The 10,675-nt window shown below is 38.1% G+C and overlaps 1 protein-coding gene across 1 annotated transcript; it reads left to right on the top strand.

Moving 5' to 3' along the window:
• The first annotated feature begins 12 nt into the window (after positions 1-12).
• On the top strand, positions 13-10,586 carry grap2a (GRB2 related adaptor protein 2a). The gene is made up of 9 exons (XM_080775685.1): positions 13-77; positions 3,011-3,149; positions 6,485-6,607; positions 6,860-6,951; positions 7,762-7,881; positions 8,195-8,387; positions 9,133-9,234; positions 9,473-9,592; positions 9,765-10,586. The coding sequence occupies exons 3-9, from the start codon at positions 6,530-6,532 to the stop codon at positions 9,945-9,947; spliced, it is 888 nt and encodes a 295-aa protein (XP_080631811.1). The 5' UTR covers positions 13-77; positions 3,011-3,149; positions 6,485-6,529; the 3' UTR covers positions 9,948-10,586.
• The last annotated feature ends 89 nt before the right edge of the window (positions 10,587-10,675 follow it).

Genomic DNA, 10,675 nt, shown 5'->3' with positions numbered 1-10,675 from the left:
TGATTGATTGATGTTTGTTGATGCCATGAAACTTTTGATTCAGAAAAAAATCTAACCGCGGAGGACCAAGGAGGCAGGTAAGAAGATTATGTATTATATACGTAATGGGTTAATAAACTGCATGCACGCGGGAGGGCCTTGGGCACCTGCCCCCTTGGCACAAAGTGCCATTTTCTTGCCCAACATCCATGGCCCTTTTCATGTTGATATTCAGAGTGTATTGCTTATTTTACTGTCCAATGACATGGGTCAAGTTATTGTGGAACATATATTTCCCCATTAGCATAAGACATCCAATGTAGGCCTAGGCCTACTACATTTCTGGTGTGAAATGGCACGAAGGACCATCACAAAAAGCCCACCCCAAAAATGGCAGAGATGTGCCCTTTTGTGGGCTTTGAGCACCTGTGCCCTCAGTGCTTTGCACCGCTTTGGTAAAATGCAGTGTTGGGGTTTGACTTTTAAAAAAAAATCTGTATTATCATTTATTTATTTATTTTAAACTGTGTTCATAATTACTATACTATAGGCTAGTAACCTCGCTTCACCAGACTTTATAGGCTAGCCTTGGCTATCCTGGCTACTCACTGGCTTAAAAAAAACCTCGACAAACCCTTTTATTTCACAGAATCTGTTTCTATGTCATTTAAATAATGGCAGTGGGATGTCATACCAAGGTTGCATTTCATATAAAATCAAGCCCTCCCCTGCCCCTGCTGACCTGCTGTAAACAGAAATAACAATTTTGTTCACCGGTGCTGCAAGAGCCCCATCTAGTGGTTATAAACTTAAATGACAATCTTATGACACTAATGACAGTCATCCATCATGCTTTCTCTTTTTCTGAAATATGAAAGCGCACGCACGCACAAATTCAATTACATTTCAATTTCAATTATTTATTTGCATGAGAAAACATAGCCTATGTTTAATATATTGCAAAGCAAGTATCAAAATATAATAGAACTCTAATTAAATTAAATTAATAAAAGCACACAAACACAAAATCCAAGGCCTGCCTGTCTACTGAAGTGTTGCGGTATTAAGTAACACTACAGGCGGATGTGAAACAACACCTGCAGGCTGCAGCTGTAGAGACGCGGTTTGGAGACGCGGCTTGCATGTGGTTGGGAGAACATTCAGTATATTCAGGTCGTAGTCTATCTTATCTACTGCTTAAACTGTATCCTGACATCTCACATGATTTATGATCTAACGTGCGACGGTGTCGAGCGCGTAAAATAGCAGAACTATAAGCTTTCAGTGAGCTTTGTGCGCGCTGTGTGATCTTGTAGGCCTAGTAGGCTAGTGCTAGTTGATCACAGGATCAGCTATTTTAATAAAACAATGAAATAATTTCTGTACTATAGACTTATTATGGCATACATAGCCTAGGCCTACGTTGTTTTCTTGGAGTAAATAACTTAGGCCTACTTCTAATAATAATAATTATTATTTTAAATCTTAATTAAAGTGATTATTCATTTATTATCAAGCACTAAAGGCTGTTTCTTGTAGACTGCATGAATAGCCACATGTAATGGTTCTCTGATATTCTCATGGGGTTGCCAAAGCTGCCTGTTGCCAAACAACATTTGTGCACATTTCAGTAAAACATAAACGTAGAATTTTAACACAGAACCCAAACATTGTTAATTTTCAATAACAACATCATCTAACATCATTATTATTAATAATAATAATTATTATTATAAATCTTATTTATAACAATAGCTTACGCTTTAACAACAACAATAACAACAAATATCAATGCAATATTTACAATTCCTTTTGCGCTTAACACGGCAAAATACTTATTTCATTATGTATCCATCATGTTTGAAAATGCATCAATAGATAATCATATAGCCTATATCCTACTAGACAGTACCTTGTTTCCTTAGAGTCTAAGGAAGTCTAAGGCTTAGAGTCTCGCCCCAAGTTGAGTTCGACACCCCTGGCTTAGACTGTCATCATCCAGTTCACTGTTTGACATGTGATGTGAAGAGCTACATTTTCTCCTGTTTCTATGTTTATTAAAATGCCACAGGCCGTTTCATCAGCAATTTCACAGAAAAGGTGTTAACATCATAAATCTAAATAATACGTTAATTACCGCTATATAGTCTAATGGTCAAAACTCAAAAGTAATTTGAATGTATCTTATCTCGGGATAGCAGCAACACATAAACTGACATTAAAGGTGGTGAATCTGTCATGTGGTACCTTTTGTGTGTATGCTACAGCATACACACAAGGGACAGGTGGCCACTTTGTAATATAGTATCACCATGTAATATAGATATTACATGGTGATACTATATTACAAAGTGGCCACCTGTCCCTTGTTGGGCAGTGTCCTCATGCAATTATGCAGGACAACTAGAGATTCACTCCAGACACTGACTGACTGACTTGTGGGAGAATACATTGCCAACAGACCTCCATATAGACGGCTAGTATCCTGCAGAGCTACACCATCATATAAGCATAAGGAGGAGATAAGAATAATTCTTTATAGTGGAATATTTATTTTGTTCTTTTTAAGCATTACTTGTCTTGATTGATTCCATGTCAGACACTATATCAAACACCTGCACATGTCGCTTTTAAGACACTGAGGTTTGTCCAGTTTTCCACTTTTGTTTTCTGTTTTAGAATTGTGTTGGCTATTGATACTCATGTATATAAGGACATTTGGTGATGTTGGCAACAGTAACAACAAATATTAGAAAGTATTACCGTATATGCGATACTTTCAGAAATACTATAGGCTATAGACTTAATGTGTATAGCTTTGAAGGATACAAAAACAAGGAAAATATAATGAGTGTCTGAATGAGTTTAAACTGTTAACAATTTTAAAATCAAACGTATTGAATGGATTATCTTAGCACAAGTATTTAGGCTAATCAAGTACTTAGGCTAATCTCATTTTCACGTGAGAAGGTTCGTGAGAAGACATGAGGAAACCTAGTGTTTAGTTTGAAAAGAGGCGGTCTCTTCACAGCAGCAGAGCAAGTTCTCTGTATCTGCATTCAACCACTGCAGACACTGAAGACGACCGTAGTGCCAGTCAGTCACCCATCTGACCTGCCAAGCGTGCATGGGGCTGCTGCACTCTCAGTCCCACAATTTGGGAATTTCAGGTACGTTGAAAATAATGTTGTTAATAATGTCTGTCTTTAAACCTCTCTCTCTCTCCCTCTCTCCCTCCCTCCCTCTCTCTCTCTCTCTCCACACTCATGCTACTGTAAATGTGTAGTTAATTTGTTTGCATAGTATTAGTAGCCCAATGTGTACTGCTTTTTCCAAAAGTGAAAAACAAAGTTGCATAATGGCAATGATTTGTAGACTGACAGTAATTTGCGTGGATAATTAAATAAGCTAGCTACTGGCAAAAGTATGTGCTGTTCCCAAACTAATTAACTGTTTACGACTGCTTTCCACGTCATTAAACATTTTTACGCCTTATTGTTTGATTATCTGGGTTGTTCCTCTTTGCTGTCAGTTACAATTTAGAAAGTTATTGTTAGGATGGGAGAGGAATAAAAAAAAGAAAAAGCTTGTCAAACTGCTCAGAATTGAGCTATTTTAAACAACAATTGTGTGCTTGTTGTTGATAGTAAAACCAAAAGGTGCAGAATGAGAAGTCAAAAGGTGCAGAATGATAAGTCAGTTGATTGATCCAAGAGGTATAAGACCTATTGGATCTAATATGAACCATTGTTTCATAGAAAGTATGGAATCTGCCTAACATTTAATATTATTGAGAACCAGTCGTATAGTCCCCAGCAATAATTAGTTATGTCATAATCTATTCTAATATTTGTTACAACCACCTTCAGTCTTTGTTCTGAATTGGGAAATGAACTTTTGACTTTCTGTCAAGGAAGAGATCTAAGGGGCCAATCTATCTCTAATGGTAATACTGTATTCTTATTTGCATCTCTGTTTACATGATTTACCTTCATTCTTTTACTCCACTGGAGTGGACTACTAATTGTACTTTTTCTATGTTTTTTTGTGGCTTTCGCCTTTATTTTATATCTTTTATGGAGGGACAGACAGTAGGCTGACAGGAAATGGGGAGAGAGATGGGGGGAAGACATGCAGTAAAGGCTAACTGCACATTTCTTGATACACAATTACTTCAGTGTAGTGTAGCATACACGTCTTATCTATGTTCAATCTTCAATCCAAAGCCTTGGCCCCTATAAAATACAAAATGATCAGCTTTGCCAGTAAGCACCACTTCAAAGTGTCACATCATGATGTGGCATCCATGCTTTCTTTGTTGACTGCCCAGATGACTTGCAGGAGGAGAGCTAGCAAAGCTAATCAGCATTGTCGGTTTGTCTTTGTCCTTTTTTTGTAATATGTTTAGGCTGACAGAATATGTCTATTAAAGTAGCCCAAAGGTTAACATAGTAACTTTCAAGAATATGAATGGTAGCGAAAGCTGCGGAACCATACATTTGCAAACATCTCTACAGCATATCAAATCTTATCACATCACCATTCCTATTTTCACACAAAATAGTGTAATAAATCTATACGGTAGCAGGGGGTTATCACACTATTGTATTGACTTTCATGCTTCACGCATGTACACTGTACAGTATGTATGTACAATGTAATTAAGTAATGTAATATCAGACTGTCTATTATGCTTATACTCATCGTTTTGTTCTATATATTACGGTATGTCATTTTAAGTATTTAAATACTTTGGAAAATTGGAACAATTTTGGAAAATCATTGCCTATAGGGACCCCAGGGTGAATGTGCTTAACGATTCAATTTGGCTTATTCATGCTAGTGGAATGTACAATCCCGCTGATGACCTTCAGAATCCTGGTCCACTCCTCTCTGTCTTATCAAAGAGTTCTCTTGTTGTTTTTATCATGTGTTAATTCAGGAAGCTAATACATGACCTATTACGGACAATAAGTGTATATATTATGTTGATTTGTGAAGGAGAGATAGAGTGGATATGTTTTCTATTCTGGATGAATAGGCATTGCCTATAGTTTCTTTCCTCAGGGAAATACAAAGCAAAAAATATTGACGCACAGCTGGATGAACAGATTTTTGGTGATGTGAGGATGACTTGTATGTGTAATTGAATTTGCACATCCACACCTGTAAATAGAAGTCTAGTAATTTTCCTCATCCATAGCTGTCCTGAATGCTAAATGCCAAAGTACTATTAAAGTAAAAGTAAAAGTAAACTATTAAAAGGGGGTTATTTGTACTAACAATGATCAAGGATGGGACGTACTGAAAGGATATGAGTATGAGCTTATGGGAGAGAGGTTTTTGTAATACTCAACATCTCATAACTCATAACATACACATTTGTGGGAAGATAGCCAAATGTAACATTAAAGATAATTGCCTGCATGGGATTTGATTTCAGCAAAGATATCTAACTTGCATTTATACGTGTAATGGGTTTGTCAGTGGCTTGACACATTTTTGAATACAGTACAGAATTAAATTTGTATATTTTCCAGTCCCGTACTGACCACCACCGCCCAACCAAGCCCGCCCCGCCTCTCTCCATCTCCAACCGTTCTCCTGCCTTTTATCCAAAATGAGTTAATAGCACATGCAGGCAGAATCTTCAGTCTTCACATAACTAGAGCATGTCTGAAATAAGTGTCAGAGCTGAAAAACCACAGAAGTGATCCTTTCAAGCCTGTTTTCTCAACTCACTCTGCAAGACATATTACTGACATATCTCCAAAACTGTTGGGTCAAACTGAACAACCAATATGTCAAATTGAAGCTATGATTCCTTGCTTTCATATGACATGAAAAAAAAAAATTGTAGCAACAGAGAGGAAGTTAACTTGTGTGACCCCACTTTATTTTAAAATTATTCAAAAATAGTTTTCCACTTCCTTTATTCATTCTTTCCTCTTTATTTTTCACATCTCCGTATCTTTCATTCATCCAGTATATATATAGGGCACCTCTGTGTCACATAACCTTTTTCTAAAGTCCTTGAACCCTGTCGTCCTATCACTGACTGTATTGTGTCACTTCAGCTCAACTCTCAGCTAGTTCCTATAAATGAGCGTTGTCAGACCACAACTCTTACCATGATTAGAAATAATGCACAGCTAAGAACCATGTCCCAAGAAAGCAAAGCCAAATGCAATACATTGTCCATACTTTAGGATTATGCTTTAGTTATGTTTGGAGAATACAGTATTGCAAGTATCTACTGTAGTAACAAAGCTTTACACATAGACAGAGACATATGGAAAGGGAGACTTTATCCATGTCTATATATTGTATTAATAATAGTCAAATATAAACACATTTCTGAATGTCTGTTATGTTTTTTAATAACAAAATTATTTCCATGTGTTGAAACGCACCGCACATGTTTTGAGACTTTAGACAGTTTGGGTTGTACTACTAGACTGCAACTCTTATACGCATTCAATTATTTTACTCTCTTCTTGCACAGTCTTGGACCTTCATTCCTACTCTTCGTTTTCCAAACTCTGTACCCATGGAGGCCAGAGGAATGTATGATTTTAATGCAACAGCGGAGGATGAGCTCAACTTCAAGAAGGGTGATATTCTTAAGGTGAGAATGGTTGAACGTCACTTCCGAAAATTGTACTTGTGGCAGTTTAACTTGAAACAGTTAAAATATGATGCTGCTTATTTTATGCTGATTTATCAGTGGATCAGTTTATATCAGTTTATTACCTCTGTATATATCCTTCCCCAATGTTACGGATGTTTTGGTAACACGTTCTATGTAGAAGTATGTTTATTTTAATGCTTAGACATGGGGCTTGGTAGAAGGTGTCACCGCTGTGGTTTATCTTATCAGATCATGGGCTCACAAGAGGAATGGTACAAGGCGGAGCTCCACGGACAGGAAGGATTCATACCACAGAACTACGTAGATATGCAAACTCCTGGGTTTGTTTCTTTTCTGTTTGGTTAGGCTTCTAAATCCTCCAGTTTTTTTAAATAAATATTTTCACGATTTTTCAAAAATAGCAGACCTACAAGCTCGTATAGCGCACTACTCGGTGGCGCGCTATGAGCTTATAGATCTGCTATTTTTCAATAGCTAAATTATAACAATGTTTAAAACACCAAAAGGGGTTCCCGCCCAAAATGGGTTAAATAATTATACAAAGAACTGACAACAGATGTAATAACTTTATGCTTTAATTTTTTTAGTTAAAATCTTTCAATCTGGAAACAATTATGACAATTAAGATGATTATTATCTCCAATAATTGCTATTAGGCAATTATGTAGCAATTCATTGTGACAGCCGTGTGTGTGTGTGTGTGTGTGTGTGTGTGTGTGCGTGTGCATGTGCGAGTGTGCATATACTGTGTGCATGTGTCTGTGTGTGTGCACGTATACGCAGTACGCACACACCTGTGGTCTGTCCTTGCATGGTTCATGTGTGCTTGCTGCATGTTTTCTCACACGTACAGTTAAATACTATAGAGTGTGTGATGTTTATGCATCTGTAAGGAGAAACTCAAGTCTCATTTATAGACTGATTTGCCACATGACTAGGGCTGCAACAGTTAATTGTACAAATATTTTGCACGGTTGTGTGAGGAAGGAAGAAGTATAACGCTAGTGGTTAATAAACGTTTAAAATATAAAAACCTGCACTTCTCGAATATGCGATTAAACGGAAAATAAATGAATTAAATGAAGCTTAACGGCAGATGTGTCATGAACTCGTGATATGTTTCTCTCTAGCTGGTTCCAGGAAAATGCCAGTCGTGGCGCTGCAGAGGAGCTTCTGATGAACAAGGAGGTGGGATGTTTTGTGATCCGAGGATGCCAGAGCTCTCCCGGAGATTTCTCCATTTCTGTTAAGTATGTGTGCGACTGTGCGTGTGCGTGTGCGTGTGCGTGTGCGTGTGCGTGTGTGTGTGTGTGTGTGTGTGTGTGTGTGTGTACATGTGTGTGTGAGAGAGAGAGAGAGAGAGAATCTATAACATTTGTTTGATTTATGTTAGTAGTAGTATAACTTTAAACTTGCAGATATTTAGATTGACCAGTAGGGGACAATCCAACCGAGGATACAGCTAACATTTTGGAGGAACATGGAGACATGGGACACTTTAAGTTTCCAGTCACACAGTGTTTTAAACAATGAGCCGTCTCAAACATGCCGTCTCCCCCACAGACATGAGTGCGACGTGCAGCATTTCAAAGTGATGAAGGACAGCAAAGGCCACTACTTCCTATGGTCTGAGAGGTTTACCTCCCTGAACAAACTGGTGGAATTCTACAAGTCCACCTCCATCTCTAAACTGAGGGAGATCTACCTCATTGATGGAGGCCCTGACAGCATGCTGTGTCCCTCTACACTCCAAACGGTATTTCATTTGTATGGGTATACCTCGATTAAAATACATGGGTGGGGGTCAAAATTTCATGAACAAGGCTGTAATATGGCCTAATTGCTTATTAGCTACAGTCATTTCTAATCTCAAAACCTAATTAGGAGATGGTGGAGGAGAAGCTTCCTCAAAACAGTTAAATGGATAATTACACAGTAATTACAGTAATGTATTTAAGAAGGATACGGTAAATGATCACCAAGCTTTAAAATGGGTTTGAATAATACAAGGTTTGATTTAATATTTCTTTAATTCTGAGATTGTTGGATGAGTTTCTGTGAAACAAGCTTGATTGGTTAAACTTGTAACTTTTTAACATGTTTTAGTCTAGTTAACTATAGGTGTGTAAAATGCCCTCAACAATTAAGGATTTATCCTGTAAATCAAACCCGACAATGATTATCAAATATTTTGCAATGCAGAAATGTGTTGGGCAACTTGTAGTGTGTATCGTGTGTATGGTATATATACATATCTATACACTACAGTGACTACACTACCATAAGGGCTTTTTGATGTAAATGCATGATTTATCATTTAATGAGCAAGTTGACGTATAACCGGTTTGTTGTTTCACATTCTAAAGTTTACATTCATGCAGTTAATTTGTCAATTCATAAAGGTTACAGACATCAAGAGGGAATAGAATTCCTGTGGGGGTGTTTGACTTGTTACACCATAGTGTACTAAAACATTAATTTCCACATTTTATCTTTCTCAGTTGAAAAGGGGGAGTCTGCCAGAGCAGCGAAACTATGTCAACACGCCTTCTGCCACAACAGCTACACAGCGCAGAGCCTCAGACCAACCTCACAACCAGCTGGTACATATATACTCCCCATTATTTCATCATGATTTACACTAGCAAGCTATCTGTTTCTATCTGGGTGCAGCTTGGTTCATTCACTGCAGCTTTCTATAGTTTATTTTAATCTGATCTAATAATCAGTATGCCTGTTGAGTTGCTCTGGTTTAGGTGCTTGCAGCGTCAATGATAGAGTCTATAATGTTTGCAACAACCAAGTCTATAGTTAATAGACTATTCCTTCCTCCCTATATAGAGTAAGAGAGCTGGTCTAGAAGAGAGGGCCCACACCATCGGCCATACAGGAAGAAGCAGCCCGGTTAGCACGTCGGCCTCTGTATCCCGTCGAACATCAGAGACCATGCCTAATCCTCAGGTAGGCCTGCTGCCTCTTCAATTCCACCTCACTGTAGTGGATTGGGGAGTTTTCACATTTTGGATTAAATGGATTTGGGAAATGAATATCAGCTTATATAGTAGCTATTGTATGCTTGTGTCTGTACTGCATGTGTTTGTGTCATGCGTGTGCATGCATTATGTGTCCACAGAGGGCAGCCACCTCGATAAAGGCGAAGGCCATATACAGTTTCATAGCAGAAGAAGATGATGAACTTGGCTTCGGTTCTGGTGATATCATTGAAGTGTTGGATCGTTCAGATGCAACATGGTGGAAAGGGAGACTGCGCGGGAAAAGTGGGCTGTTTCCTGCTAATTACACGTCGCCACTGTGAAAATCACCCCAGGGGCGAACGCACACGACATAAGTCGGTTGTGTATCTTTGACTTACTCATCAGCTATGGGGTCCATGGATATATGCACAGTACAATGAACAGCCATCAGTGACTCATCCAATGCTTGGCTATATCTTGACAACAACTTCATACTTCTAGGTGCCAGGACTGTGTGATAGCCTAAGCTAAAGTTCAGATTGATATTGCAATTCATAGTGGTTCTGGTTCTTCAAGGTAGTGTAAATGTTGTTTTTGAAAGTAACAATTGCTATAGTGTTTGGAGTCAGGTCAGGGGTACATTTTCAGGTGGGTTGACAACCCATTCTTTTCTTAAAATGTATAGTTTTGTAGTTACAATTTTGTCTGCTAACCTCCAATTTCACTTGTTACAAACACACACTCATAGTCTCCTAGACTAGAGCATACATGGACAACTGGTGGCCCGGGGTCCACATACTGGTATATTATTGATTTAATTATAGGACTAGTGACCCTCTGGAGTGAGTGTGGAAATATAGTGGCCCGATCTCCATCATCAAGTTGCCCACTCCTGGTCTACTCTAGTCTAGAGCAATGATTGCTATCATCATTATAATAGAACACAACACTGTCAACACAGTGGAAATAATCACTTTAATGAACATATAAGATCCTTCTTGTCTCTATTGAAGATTCTGACCTTCAAATGTACATAATTTTTGTTTTGATTGTATTGCTGTATTGTATT

The sequence above is a fragment of the Protomyctophum bolini genome, assembly GCF_963924005.1.
Source record: "Protomyctophum bolini genome assembly, chromosome: 11".
NCBI classification, from domain to species: domain Eukaryota; kingdom Metazoa; phylum Chordata; class Actinopteri; order Myctophiformes; family Myctophidae; genus Protomyctophum; species Protomyctophum bolini.
Note: the sequence above shows the minus strand (reverse complement) of the source record. Positions and strands in the feature narration are given on the sequence as shown.